General features: G+C 37.7%; 1 protein-coding gene and 1 pseudogene across 1 annotated transcript; one reads left to right on the plus strand and one right to left on the minus strand.

Annotated features, from left to right (window-relative positions):
- Positions 1-30: 30 nt before the first annotated feature.
- LOC104221286 (argininosuccinate synthase, chloroplastic) lies at positions 31-14,764 on the minus strand. The gene is made up of 10 exons (XM_009772318.2): positions 14,581-14,764; positions 14,416-14,474; positions 14,233-14,314; positions 13,339-13,480; positions 12,178-12,226; positions 11,845-12,027; positions 2,068-2,142; positions 1,760-1,945; positions 1,052-1,140; positions 31-963 (listed from the first exon to the last, which is right to left on the minus strand). The coding sequence occupies exons 1-10, from the start codon at positions 14,636-14,638 to the stop codon at positions 411-413; spliced, it is 1,476 nt and encodes a 491-aa protein (XP_009770620.1). The 5' UTR covers positions 14,639-14,764; the 3' UTR covers positions 31-410.
- Positions 1,217-1,354, plus strand: LOC138880575 (U1 spliceosomal RNA; annotated as a pseudogene).
- Positions 14,765-15,661: the final 897 nt, after the last annotated feature.

The following is a 15,661-nucleotide window of genomic DNA, read 5'->3' on the forward strand; positions in this document are numbered from 1 at the left end:
TATTTGACTATTGATATGTGATTCAGCAAGTTTCCATAAAGGACTATAAAGTCCAAAAGTTTTGCCTTCAATATGCCAAACGAGAGAAAAAGTCTACAAAACAATCTGAACAAACAAGCCTCCAGAGTAAAATACGGAACTAAGTGCAACAAAATGGAAGAACAAGATACTACTGACCCTTGATGTTCTTTTCAACACTACACACCATCAATTCAAGAAAGGATAGTCTGCTGCAAGTTTCCGCTATGCAGGGGACAGGCGATGGCCAGACCATATTGGTCTTACTGCCTTACCTTGCATTATGCAAGAGGCTGTTTCTGCAGCCTGAACCATGACCTCTGGTCACATAGCGGCAATTTTTATCGTTGCGCCAAGGCTCCCCTTCATCAACTCACGACACGATCAAAAAATTAAAGACCCTTCTCAAGCATTGCCCTAACCCTCATCGGAAGTCCATAAAGCCGAATGAATCCTGCAGCATCAGCTTGATTGTAGATATCCCCACTCTCAAACGATGAGATATCTTGTCTGTACAAGCTATGTGGACTTTGACGACCAGTCACTGAAACTGATCCTTTGTATAGTTTGAGAGTAACTGAACCCGTTGTAGTCTTTGTAATATTCTCCATGAAAGCATCCATTGACTCACGAAGTGGATCAAACCACCTGCCGGCATACACTAACTCAGCATATTTGAGGGCAAGAGAATCTTTGACTTGGATTGTTTCGCGATCAAGTGTAAGAGACTCGAGTTCCTGCACAGCTGTGAAGAGGATAGTTCCCCCAGGAGTTTCATATACTCCACGGCTCTTCATTCCAACAAGCCGATTTTCAACCATGTCTATTCGTCCAATTCCATGTCTCCCGCCAATTTCATTTAGCTCAGAAAGAAGAGTTGCAGGAGACAGCTCCTTCCCATTTACTGAAACAGGAATCCCAGCGACTATCCCAATGTTTACATACCTTCACAGTTAGAAACAGTTTTAAAACTGAGGAAACAAAATGCTTAGATCTTACTACTGCAATTAATGAGGGGAAAAAAATTTCTTACTCAGGTTGATCAGGTGCATCTTGAGGATCAATTGACATCATGTACATATCCTTCATTGGCTCATTTGCAGGGTCCTCCAGAATATCTCCCTTCAATACCATATCAAAATGAGTTTTACGGGTATAATCGGCTATTCACATAGCCTTACTTCAATATTTTTTTACAAAACTTACCTGAACAAGGTTCAATGGGCGATCAAGAATGCCCATGGCCTAGGTTGGTGGGCTCCATTGCACTTTGGAGGGGTGCCCGTCTTAGTTCCGCCCAAGTGGCAGAGCCTACGTCATAATATTTTCTTAATTCTTGATCTTTTAGTTTCTTATTTCCTTGTTTACTAAGGAAATCACTAAAAACTATTAAGAGCAGAGATTCAACTTTTTCGTGATTCATTTACCAATCATGACATTCCTATACATATCCCAATTCAGATTGATACCCCTTTATAGTACTCTGTTTTACATAGTAAATAACTATTTGCTCCCAGGAAGATGAGCTTGTTCGTTTGGTCAAAATTCTTAGTGAAAAGAAAACAGTTGTATTGATACAAAATTCCAAATTTAGACAAGCAGAAAAAGAAAACAGGAAATGGTATTTGATAAAAAAGGAAAGAAGTTCCGAAACTTCGCAACTAAGTCAAGGATAAAGAACAATCAGCATACTAAATGAGTATATCAGAAGCAACATAAGCCCAAAACAAGCTAATATTACCTCATGACTAAGGTGCCACAAGTTTCTGTCTCTGCTATAGATGGATTTCTTTGTCACGGGAACTGGTACGTTGTGCTTCTTAGCATATTCAATAGCGTCCTCTCTTCCTGTAATTTCCCATTCCCTCCATGGGGCAACAACACTGAGCTCAGGATTCAGCGCAAAGAATGTCAGCTCAAAACGGACCTGTAATGGTAAAGAAGCATAATTGTCCCCTGGGCTCAGACAAATAGGTTTTAGACGAAGCTGAAGAATAGTGATCTGATCAATTGACATAGTAAAGTTAAAAAGAAGATCCAGGATAATACCTGATCATTTCCCTTCCCTGTGCATCCATGAGAAACAGCATCAGCTCCGACCTCTCGGGCAACATCAACCATTGCCTGCAATTATCAGCTAAATTTCAGAGTCCAAAACTAATTTAAGGCAATGAGAGCACCGATACTAAAATTTGGACATTTAGATTATCAATTGTTATATCTGATTCATGACTGAAATTGAGTAGGTTAGTTTGGTGGACCAATATATGACACGAAAAGTTTGCCGCATAGATTATACCTAGTAAAGTACCATGCTGGTACTTTACTAGCATGTTCATCTTTCTGGAAATGTAAAAGCTTGACGTACAAAACACATTTAATATGGGGAAATAAAAGAAACTAGTAGCAGTCTAGCAGACATCTAAAGATCACAAGCGGACCAGAAGAAATTTTAATAACCAAACATAAATCGTGAACAAATGAAAACGAGTGCATCAGAATTCCTGCAAATGCAAGTTTTATCATTTCTCATGATCTTTTTATGTACTTAAGAATTTCGTTTGCTGATTTTGTTCTTCCATGAGAAGCTTGTCTGTAAAGACTGGCAAATTCTTCGGCTTCTTTGCGATACGGGTTAATAAATTATTCATTTCGCTGCAGTTCAGGCAATTATATAGAGGAAAGACCAACCTGAACTGCTTTTACGGACAATTTTCCAGAAAATGCTACTGCAAGAGGAGGATCTGAGCAACATAGCTCCCAGGCAAAAAATCTATTGCAAGAGGAGCCAGAAGACAGCCATAGCTTTCTATAATCTTCTGCCAAAAGTAATGTTTCCTCTCATACAGTCAGGTCGCATTCTGAGAGGTGAACCTACCTGAATCCAACCATAGGAAATTCATCTGGGGTGCTGTATACGACTCCTAAGCAAATAATCTACTGCTAGAAAGCCAACAAGCAGCCCCATCTTTCTATAACCTCCAATGTCAAGAAAGGTTAAAGTGACTCATAGGGGTGAGCATTCGGTACTTCGGTACGGTATTTATAAATTACTGTTCGGTACTTCGGTATATCAATTGTGCATACCAAATACCGTACCAAAATAGTTCGGTACGGTTCGGTATTTTCTTGTTTGGTTCGGTTCGGTACGGTTTCGGTATCGTACCAAGTCTTTGTAGACGAAAAAGTAGTGAATTGGTCATGAAATCAAACAAAGTTAGTTGATTGACATTTGATAACTTCTGTTTGATGCAAGAAATTATTGAAGAAAAAGGCAAAGGTTGTTAAGAAATGAATTCAAGCTTAATAGCCCGATTCACCTGAATGCCAATATATCTGTTAAAGAAGATTATAATCTTTCAAGTACATGTTCCATCTTTTTTTATGAAATAAATTGTATTTCATTAACAAGAAGCATCCAGGGGATGCATAGGTTACAAAAGAAGGGAAATATCAGCCCAAATGACAAAAAAAAAAAACTATTGTAAGACTAAGGCGCTGATAAATTCCAAATAAGAGTCAGGGTTATATAGAGGTGTAAATTTAACCCAACTAAAAAGATTAACTAAACATTTGGCCTTGAGTGCATGGTTGGCAATTGAAAAGCCATCAAAACATCTATGATTCCTTTCTGTCCATATGCACCACAAAATACAAGCAGGAATCATAGACCATATACTTTTGATGGACTTCCCAACTCTCCAGGCATTCCAACTCAAGAAAGCCTCCCTGACATTGCATGGCATAGTCCAGTGCAGTCCAAAAAGTGACAAAAACATGTTCCATATACTTGTTGCAACTGGGCAATGAAGAAACAGGTGATTAATTGTCTCTGGGTTGCAAAGACACATGTAACATCTGTTAGGTAGTTGAAAATTCCTCCTAATGAGATTATCCTGAGTTAAGCATGCTCCCTTTAAAGTGATCCAGCTAAAGCATGTCACTTTTGGTGGTAATTTTGCTCTCCAGACAAGCTTCCAAGGCCATTGATCAATTAAGTCTTTGTTGGAGCTTAATTGAAGATAACTTGCATTCACTGAATAAGTGCCTTCCCTGCTATTGCCCCACTTGAGTTTGTCTCTGCTCTGGGTGTTGAAAGAGCTGTTTTGGAGGCTTTCAAGAAGTGCAAATAGGTCCTCAATCTCCCCGTCATTTAGGTCTCTTCTATGGTTCAGTCTCCATGTGTTGTCCTCCTGTTTTGAGCAATAGTAGAATCTGGGTTGGTTGCAACTAGGAATAGTCTTGGAAATGCCTCCTTTAGAGTAGAGTGTCCCAGCCATTTGTCTTTCCAGAATTGAATGAGTGCCCCATTTCCCATCTGAAGAGATGTGTTGCAAGAGAAGCCATCCATAGTCTCCTGATACCCTTCCATAACCCAGTACCATAAGGTGTTCTGATAGCATTGGTACACCAGTGACTATTATCCCCATTCTTTGCTTGAACTATCTCCTTCCAAAGGCCAGCATCTTCTTGGTTATACCTCCAGTGCCATTTCATTAACATGCTTTTGTTGTAAAGTGCTAGGTCTTTGACCCCAAGACCTCCTAGTGTTTTAGGAAGTGTGACTTTGGCCCATTTGACTAGGTGGAATTTGTGGCTGGAGCTATTACCTTCCCATAGGAAAGATCTCCTAATCTTGTCAAGCTGTTTCTGTACTTTGAGGGTGTTTGGTTTGGCTTAAAAGCTGGTCAAACCAGCTTAAAAGCACATTTTGCCTTGTTTGAGTGTTTGGCAAACCTAAAAACAGCTTTTAAGTCAAGTACTTTTAAGCTGAATTAAGCCAAAAGCAACAAGTTGGGAATGTCCAACTTATTGCTTTTTAGCTTAAAAGCTTTTCATGTTTGACCAAGTAATTGACCTTATTATCCCTCCTTTTTTTTATAAATTACAAAATACCCTTACTTTACTAATTAAGTCATAACATCATTTTTTCCCATCTTCCATTTTGACGTAGCAGATATTTTTCTTCATATTATTATAATAAATTAGGTTGCTTTATTTTTCTGTGATAAGTAATTAATAAAACCCTTAATTACCTAATATTAGACAAATGTGAGAACTAGCATAGAAAAAAAAAACGATGCAAAGGCTGAGGCATTAGTTTTATTGGCAATAATTTATACTTCTATTACATTTTTTTTCATTTCACTCTAGAAACAAATAGTTTTATTTAGTAGTTGAATATTCAGAACAAAAGCATATTACAATTCTATTGCCATTCAGTTTATATTTATTAAAAATAATCTTATCTAATTAATTTAATTTAGAGTTAATTAAGACATAAATTAATCAGTATTTGGGTAATTTTACATTAAGGATGTTGTAGTAATAAGCTTATTTTTCGTGTGTTAACAGCTTTAAGGATATTTCAGTCATTTTAACAGAAAAAGTGCTTACTTGCACTTGTTTACCAAACACTTCAACAGCTTTTTTCCAGCTCCAGCACTATTATCCAAACACATAACTACTTATTTAGAGAACAAGCTTCAGCACTAAAAAAAAGTGCTTTTAAGCAAGTGCTTAAAAGCACTTTTTTTAAGCCAATCCAAACGGGCTCTTTGACTAGCATTGGAAAGAGGGACATGAAATAGGTAGGTATGCTATCCAAAACACTGTTGAATAGTGTTAATCTGCCGCCTAGAGATAGGTACTGTTGCTGCCAAGAAGCCAACATTTTCTCAAACTTTTCAACAACTGCATTCCATATTTCAGTAGATCTCTGACTGGCACCCAAAGGAAGACAAAGATATGAGGTAGGGAAGGAACCAGTGTTGCAATACATAATATCTGCCAACTCTTCTAGCTCAGGAACCACATTAACGGGGAAAATAATGCTTTTAGACATGTTAATGTGGAGACCTGACATGGCTTCAAAAAGCATGAGAGTGAGGTTAAGGAACTGAACTTGAGATTTATCTGCCCCACAAAAAATAAGAATGTCATCTGGGAATAATAGGTGTGATACAGAAACTGTCAATCCCGAGTTGCTACCCACATCAAAACCTTGTAACCATTGCATCTGCTTGGCCTTTTCCAGCATTCTACTAAGCCCCTCCATGGCTAAGATGAATAGAAAGGGAGATAGGGGGTCTTCTTGTCTGATTCCTCTTTTAGGAGAGAAGAAGCCTACAGGGCTTTTGTTAACGAGCACAGAGTACTTCATTGTGGTGAAGCTATATCTGATCCATTTGATCCATTTCTCTCCAAATCCCATTTGTCTTAGGATTGAGATTAGAAAATGCCGATTTAGTTTGTCAAAAGCCTTCTCAATATCCAGCTTGAATAGAAGACCAGGTTCACCACTTTTTTGTCTCCAATCTAGCACTTCATTAGCAATGAGGGCGGCATCAGTGATTTGCCTACCTTTGATAAATGCATTTTGGTACCCCGAGACCAGCCTCCCGATCACCTTTTTTAGCCGAGTAGTTAGGACCTTTGCCATTATCTTGTAGACTCTACCAATGAGACTGATGGGCCTAAAATCTTTGAGTTCAATTGCCCCTTTCCTTTTAGGAATAAGAGCAATAAAAGAGGCATTGCATGATTTAACCATGTGACAATTGTTGTGAAAGTGGTTGAAGGTTCCCATGAGATCTTGTTTTATAGTGTCCCAACACTTTTGAAAAAAAGTCATTGTAAAACCATCGGGTCCAGGGCTCTTATCCGGGGCACAAGAATTGATAGCATTCCACTTCCTCTTCCTCAAAAATATGTTCAAGACTATCCTTTTCCTCTGCATTTAGGCTTCCAAGACCTCAAATGTTGCACCAGGTCTCCAGTTTTCACTCTCTGAGTAGAGTTCTTGATAAAAATCAAGAATCACCTCTTTCACCTGCGCTTTATCTTCAATGATATCCTCTCCCACCTGTAGTCTATCGATGCAATTGTATCTCCTATGGGAGTTAGCTATCCTTTGAAAGTATTTAGTATTTCTGTCACCCTCTTTCAACAATAAACATCTTGATTTTTGCCTCCATGATGTTTCTTCTGATTTAACTAACTGTTGTATCTCCATTTTCAATTGCAGGATCTTACTCTTTTCAGATTGAGTCTGCACCCTTCCTTCAGTTGCTTGCTCCAGGATTAGAAGTTCTTCCAATGCTTTATTTGTTCTGGTGCTGATTTTGCCAAAGACTTCCCTGTTCCATATGACTAGGTCTCTATTCAAGAATTCCAGCTTTTGAGAAAGAATAAAATCAGGAGAACCATTTATCACATAGCCTTGCCACCATTGTTTTACCATGTCAATAAACCCTTCTTGGTGTAACCACATATTTTCAAATTTGAAATAAGAGGGTTCAGTAGACCAGTCACCACTTTCTAACACAATTGGTCTGTGATAAGAAACAACGATAGGGAGGGCTAATTGCTTTACAGAGCCAAAGAGATCATTCAATTCTGAGGATATCAAGAACCTATCTATTCTGAGGGCCTGTAAAGAGTTTTCCCCCCTCGACCACGTGTAAAAGGCTCCCTGCAATGGAAGATCAACTAAGCCCATATCTTGAATAAAGTCAGAGAAGCTTTTCATAGCCCTTGATCTTCTAATACAATTGAATCTTTCACTCTCAAATCTACAAACATTAAAGTCCCCCCTACAATCCAGTTTTCATCCCAGAGCCCTCTTACTGCAGCTAATTCGTTCCACAAATTCACCCTCTCCCGATTAGAGTGAGGCCCATAGACTCCAGTGAAACAAAGTCTAATGTCTACCTGAATTCCTTCTAGCATAGCCGAGATAGAATGTTTCCCTTGCTTTGAATCAATGCAATTCCAAAGTCTTCTATCCCATAAGATAACTATACCTCCTCTAGTGCCGCTGGCTTTCAACTCCACCCATTCTACCCATCTAGAGCCCCATAATTCTCTAGCTATAGCCACAGAAAAAAATTCAGTCTTTGTTTCCTGAAGGCAAAGAATGTTCGGCCTCCATTTTTGTATAAGTGACTTGATGGTATTTCTTTTGCTCATATCATTGAGCCCCCTAATATTCCAACTGATAAGCTTGACTTTCATTCAAAGAATGTCTTGTGGTAGCTGCCCCTATCTGAACCTCCACCTTTGTCATAGTTCAAAATGCATACCAGTTTCTGAGCTTCACTTTTACCCTTCTTTGATTTTTTGTCCCCATTTTTATTCCCCCTTTATTGTTGGAGTTGAGATCGTCTTTTTTCCTCCATTCTTAGAATCATATCAAATATCTCATGCTCGAAGCCTGCCGAATTCACCCCGAAAGCCTTGCATGCCTTGGCGATGACTATCTTGGTCCATTGGGATGTCTAAATTACTGCTGGAGTATGAACCATTTGTTTCCCATGGGAAGTGTCGCCATGCCAGGGAAGGAATAGGGTATCACTGCCAGGAGGAGAGGAAAGGTCGGAGAAGGCAATGTCGGAAGCATTTGCCATCATTAAATCCCGTTGCAACGATGGAAGTTTGAGAAGAGGAAGAGATTGTATGTGGTTTGCTTCATCATCGGCTTCATATTCTCCAACGCCTAAAGCTGCAAGTTCAGAATCAGATACAGGGGCCACCGAAGAGGGGGGCTTAGGATTAATAACTTCTGTATTTCTCTCTCCAGCAACTTTTATTGGGCCATTAATATAATGGGCTGGCCCAGTTACTCTCTATTCCTGCCTTTGCATCCCTTTTGAAGAGTCACTAAACCATTTTCCCTTCTTTCTTTTAGCATAATAAGTTTGGTCCAGATACAGATTGGGTTTTGGGCCTTTGGCCTTATGTTGGGCCACTAACTTAACATTAGTAGGCCCAACCCTAATATCCTTTTCAATTTTAAAATCTGATGACATGTGAGGCGTGAAGTTTGATGTGGACGCTTCTTTAGACCAAAGGTCACAGGACTGATGGTCACAGGACCGAAGGTCAATCTTCTTCTTCATCTTTCCATCTCCGGCGCCGGCTTCATCGACGTGCTTAACGGGGCATCAGTGATGATAGAGATTTCGAAAGCCCATTCCCCTACAACCAAATCAATCTTGTTTGGAATCTCGTGTGCACCATTCCTAACACATGCGAGCCCATAACAGATGATTTCTCTTCTTCGTATCCTCATCTGCACTGATATAGCCGCCACACTTGTCACCCTTCAGAGTGCTTTCCGACCATGCATGTAAAGGAATACCGAAAGCCCTAATCCATCGGTGATCTGATTTTACCACTGTAGCTTTAGTTCCGGTAGCCGGAGACCACCAATCAAGAGTGAGTCTTCGCCCATTCCAAAACCAATCACCAATTTTAACTCTCTCTGCTTCTTGTCGAAGGGAACCGGAAAAGAAAATAGTTGGGCGAAAGTGGTGTAACTATCAACCCCATTGTCATCCTCCATCTCTTCGGGAACCAAGGTTGAATGATCTCTGCACTAGGGCTTGAGCAGAATGGGTCGTTAAAGAAGCCCACAAGGCAGCAGGAAAGGTATTTGTTAAGCTTCAAACTGGTTTCCTCTTACGAGATCTCTGACGAGACCTGAGCTTGAGCTGCTATTTCTGGCCATTTTTGAATGCTTGCTGCTTCAATGTAAGAGAAATCAGGAGTGGTGAATCTTTGGAGGTTTGGACTGGATGGCTTGCCTAAGAACCTGAGAATTTTGTCGGCGATTTCGCACCAACACGTGTTGTAATCAACCTCCGGGATTATAATTGCCGATTTTCTATTTCCCAACCATTTTTCTATTCTGATGAAGCGCCCATGGATATTATAGTTCCGGTAGACTCTATGCAAAAGATCTTGTTGCTTCCTCCCCATCTTCTGTAAAGATCTCCTTGACCCCTTGATGCCTGCTTCAGGTTATGACAGACCCATCTCAAATTGCTTTCATCAATTTTTAACTTACTGGTGAAACATCTATTGTGTTCAATAAAAAGAAACCACCTCTTTGGCCCTCACTAATATCAGTGATTTCAAAGGATTTGTCTTCAGAGGTGAAAAAGACCTTTTCTCCCATAATAAAATTGGCTAACACCGCATTGTTGTTCTTCGATTAGCCTCCGCCGCCGGCGTTAGGGGTTGGGGGGAGTGAGACGAAGCTTCAAGTACATATTCCATCTTATGAGTGCTTTTGTATGTTCTTAGGCAACACATGTCTAGTCATTCTCATTTTTATATTGAGAATAAAGGAGAAAATCTCAAGGTCAACAATATGAATCCTTATTCATTGATTTTAACCAAAAAGGAAATCTCATTCTACTTCAGACCTTAAAAATTAAACAACAGAGCACCCAAAATTGCCGGTAAAACTACAGCCTCTTAGCAACAACTTTGTTAAATTAAATTGAATAAACGAACAACTGGAAAATTAATTACTCCTCCTACCTGAAGAGTTAAATTAAGTTTCTACTTCCTAAATTAATTTCTTTAAAACCAATCATTACAGTATGAGCAATGATGAAGATTGAGGAACGAGAACTTGTTGAGTGTTGAAAGCTTGAATTCCTTGCCAAGGGGAGGAGTTATGAGAGGAGTCGTCGAGGATGGGGAGGCGTCGTTGAAGACTTGAAGCAATTGCAGTCGTTGTCTCGTCGAGGAGGGTGTTAGAAACAAGGGGAGAAGAACAGAGAAGTGAGATGGAGAAGTGAACTCTAACCTAGTTGATGCCTGATAGCGTCTGACTTGAGTTGGGCTTGGGCTTATTTTTATTACTAATAGTTCCTGGATTATGCATTATGGGGTTGGGTAATTTGGGTTGACCGGTTGGGTTATAGTTATAGTTATGGGAAATATTTTGGTATTACGGTAATACCGAAATACCGAAAAATTAAATCTTGAATACCAAAATCTGTACCGAGGTACCGAATTTGGTATTACGATAATACCGAAATACCAAAAAATTAAATCTTGAATACCGAAATCTGTACCGAGGTACCGAATAACAGAAAATTTCATACCAAATTAATACCGAAAAACCGAAGAATCGATACCGAAATATCGAATTAATTCGGTTCGGTTTTTCGGATTTTATGCCCACCCCTAGTGACTCGGGGACAGACATACTATTTTTCCAAATGGTGCCTATATTCCAAAATCTCGATTTTCTCTTAAATGTATGCACAAACGTTGTGCATATGACAACTTTATTTAATGACAAGGTTTGTTAATTTCCTACCTCCTACACCCTGTGAAGCACCAAATCTTGGGAATTCTCTGCATTTAATATCCTTGAGAAGTTGCTTGAGAGGTTATAATAACAAGCTTAGTCCAATTATTGGAATGATTGGACCCTAGAGCTAAGAGTTGTACACTGTTCTCTCACAAGCTCTATTTTCACGGAATGAGTAGTTGTGCATGTGATTGTCTAATTGATGTGACTACCTCCTTTTTTCCTTTTTTCAGTTCTTTTGTTTGATGCTTGTATTTTAGGACAAACTACCACTTAAAAAATGAACTATGTAGGAGAAAGTGTCTGTCACGAAACAACTTAGACTATTAACTTGGGGTAATATACAAACCAATTATGATTCCAAGATTTTGGAACTTATTCGCATAACCTGCTTTACGAACTATTAACTTGGGGTACTATCCAAACCAATTATGATCTTATTCGCATAACCTGCTTTACAAGAGCAAAAATAGTCCAATATCCTTGGTTAGGTGCCAATTAAATGCAATACTGACCAGAGACCAAAAATGAGATTAAGACAGACATGAGTTATCACTAAACTTGAGCTAGACCTTTATTTTGTTGGCAAACAAACATGAACTTCTCCAACTGGATCTATTTTCTCTCTTATCCTGGGAAGGTGGGACTGGTGGTTCACAGAAGGAAAAAATAACAACAAAGGTTGAATTTATTATTTAAGATTTGGAGTTCACCTTAGCAATAACAGGGCGGGCCATTGATGTCCCAAGCAAGTATTTCCTTTCATAGATAGCACCAGCTCGCAGACAAGGAAATATGTAGTCTTTCACAAATTCTTCTTTCAAATCCTTCACTACTAATTGACAAGCCCCACTTGCCTTGGCCTTCGCTTCCAGACCATCCAATTCCTTAATCCCCTGAGAAAGAATTAATTCATCTCACACATGGGTTCTTACAAAAATAAACTTCTCTGTTTGACAGTTCCATTTTATGCACAATAATTTTATAATTTATTCTGAACAAGAACAAAAAGAACTACTAATAGGTGACTAGAGAGAAAAACATACTTGACCAACATCTGCAGTGAAACAGACAACTTCACATCCATAGTTCTCCCTGCAAAACAAAAAAGAAAATTAAGAAATAGACGAAGGGACGAAAGCATCGCATACGGGCCATGCAACAAAATTGTTCGCTTTTTCAGGAAACTTATTTTTGTATTTTGATAAAACAACAACTATGCCTCAGTCCCAAACAAGTTGGGGTCGACGATATGAATCCTCACTTCTTCTTACATCATTACCAAAGTAGAATAAAAGTGAACTATGGATATCAGTGTTATCAAAGGCGAAAAGGGCAAAAAAACTCTAAGGCCCTTTGGGATTTAAGCGCAAATAAAGCGTGGCTTTAATGAAAAAAGGCGAAAATGGAGAAAAAGTAAAAATATGTATATGTAGTCCAGGAGCAATAATTATAACCATGAATAACAAATATATGGACAAAAATATTACGATAAAGTGAATTATCAATTGTTTTTTTTTTTGATGAAGTAAGGTGTTGTATTGCTGGCATCAAGAAGGTGAATTATCAATTGTTTAGTGTCGCATTTTCATGATTACACTCATTGGCAAGGAAAAGTATGCCTTAGAGTCTTGATGTGACACTGAAGCGCCCACAAAGTGAGGCGAAGCGCTCAACATGCTTTGAGCCTCGCTTTAGGGCTTAAGCGCGCCTTTGACAACACTGACGGATATTTGTGTTTAATAGATTGGATTACTTGGATATCTTTCCAATCAACTATAACTATTATCTTCTTGTTTTTTCCACACAAAAAAAGGGTCAAACATAGCCGTTATCTTTAAGCTGAATTTGAGCTGCTTTCATTGCCTAAAGTTATCCTTTTCCATACATCACAAAGATAGTAGTGTTCTCATATTTAACAAGCCTTTCCGCTCATCTACATATACTTCAGATATACATAACAAACAGTACAATATTAACTGAGATTCCACCTTGTAAAGCTGACATACAAGATGAATTTCTAGAAATATTTTTGCAGAACTAACAGCATACTGCTAAAAGAGGTAAATTAAGTGGTCAACCAACATTTGAGGTTAAGAGCGTCACCAAAAAAATATTCAGACAGTGAGGCTTACATGCAACAGAAGGGACTTACCCTAGGTCAACAATGCTGTAAAAGAAAATAAAAGAAAACAAAAAGGAGCTACCTCAGCCAAGGTACAATAACTGAAGTATCCAAACCACCACTATAAGCTAGAACCACTTTGTTCAATTTTTTGCGCAGAGGCTTTTCCCCAACCACGCTGGAACTAGCCGTCTCTTTGTCATTGGTCAAGACTGCCTGGATACCTTCAATATTCAAGTAAATTTTTCATCATTATGCTATCAACTGAAAATTGTAGGAAGCAGTAAGGACATGACATTAGCATTTTTTGAAAATATTTTCTTTAAGAGGAAAATAACAGCTTAAGTCCACAAAGCTTCCGCTTAAATCCAATTCTTTATTGCTCACTCCTTCTAGCATGTCTATATTTCTCTACTCTACTCATAATCGATGAAAAGAATATCCAAGCCCCAACATTAGCCCCATCTTCCACCAAAATCATATTCCACCAACTTTATATCCACCCAAACATTGAAGATGATATGATAAAGTATTTCTCATGGAAGACATTTTTTGCCATGCTAATTTGGCCTTTATATGGGATCCTTATATTCCATTGTATACAGAGACTTTCAAGTCATAGACCGCAGACGCGTTAGAACAAGAATAACTAGAATTGCATAGACCATTTTTAGCAGGAAAGAATCATGATTCATGTTCTTTCCAAATCCACAAGAATATGAATGAAGTTAAAGTGTATTCCCCTATAAAGATCAAATTTTTCTCAAAGAATACTCCTTCAGAATAGCAATAATTTAAGGTCCTTTTAGTTCCAAGTTCCCAACTCAACTATCAACCCAAATCCTTAAGGAAATCATTTGACACAAAATATTTCAAACACTTGAACTAACACAAGAAAAAGAATCAAGCTTGCACGTGCATGGACTTATTATAGACCTATATAATCAATCAAATAAAATATGGTAAAAACTACTACCATGAGTAGCACAAGGCAAAGCAAAGCTAGAACGGCTATGAGCAATTGCAAGACCATTAAATTCACTAGCTTTTACACCAAGCTGCAATAACAAGAAAATTTTAAAAACAAAAACCCCATCAGTAAAAATTTCAGCTGAATAACATTAAAATAAATCTAAAGGGTGTCAATCAAGAACCCAACCTCTTGTAAAGAATCCAACTTTTTAGAGCAGCAAAGCTTATCTTGAATCCGAGGTGAACCTGCATTTACAAAAGGGTCATTAAAAATAGCTTCAAAATCCAATCTTTAAGGTTTAAAACCATTTCTTGATAACACAAACGCCCAAAAAAAAGTGAATACGAATACTTTTTATGGAGCCCCGGAAGAGAAGATTCACTGAAGAAATCGCTTGAGCTTGAGCCATCTCAGTAAGATCAGTTTACAAATTGATAAGCTTAAAAGCGGACGCAGTAATGGGTCCAAAAGCAGAGGCAGAGAAAGACACTGAAGAACACTGTAAGGGAAAAACAGCGAATAAGCAAAGAGTAGGTTTCGTTTAGGGGTGTTACACTTGGAAAAATACCCCTCAACATTAAATAATTTAAGTTTATTGATGTTAAATAATATTTATTGGTTTTCTGGTTAACAATAGAACCAAAAAAGAATATACAGAGACAAAATTTTCTAACTGTAAAGTAATGGTCCCTTTTTATTAAAGAATAATGTAGCCCAAAATAAAAGAAGGGGGGACCTATATGAAAAATTAATGTATTTTGCCAAGTTGCACGTGTATAAGAGATGGGGTTTTAGGGTTTTAGTTTTTTTTAATTTTTTATACTACTAGTCTTAGGTGGCTTGTACCTATATCAATAAATATATAATTTTTAAAAATTATACATATATTATTCAATAATGTGTTTTAGTTATTGAAAAAATATCAAAGAAAAAAAATGTAAGTTTCTAAATATAATGAATGCTAATCTCACTAAGCTAGCTCATTAAACAAAGAAATCCTACGCCACATAAGTCTTTATATGTCTTATTATGATTTATGAGATAATATATATCTTATGAAAATTATTGTTACCTTTATTACCAAATACTATAAACAAATAACAAAAAAATACTTTGCAATAATTATTCAAAGATAATAAAATAAATTGAAGAATTTGAATCTTTGGGTCTTTTAGAAATTTGTGAGTGTAAAGATAGAACTATAGCTCCTGCAAGCCTATAGATAAATAACAATATAAAGTATAAAATAGCTAATATTGAATTATAAAAAATGATGTAATACGATATGAAAAATATAGGGAGCTATCATTTATTAAAATAAATATAAAAAGAAAGAAAAAATGATAAGGGTAATTTTTGTGAATTGTTTTTGTCTTGGGTTATATCCTTATTGCTTCAACTTAACATTTTAGCAATTTAACTTTTAACACTA

This window comes from Nicotiana sylvestris, chromosome 10 (genome assembly GCF_000393655.2).
Source record: "Nicotiana sylvestris chromosome 10, ASM39365v2, whole genome shotgun sequence".
NCBI classification, from domain to species: Eukaryota; Viridiplantae; Streptophyta; class Magnoliopsida; order Solanales; family Solanaceae; genus Nicotiana; species Nicotiana sylvestris.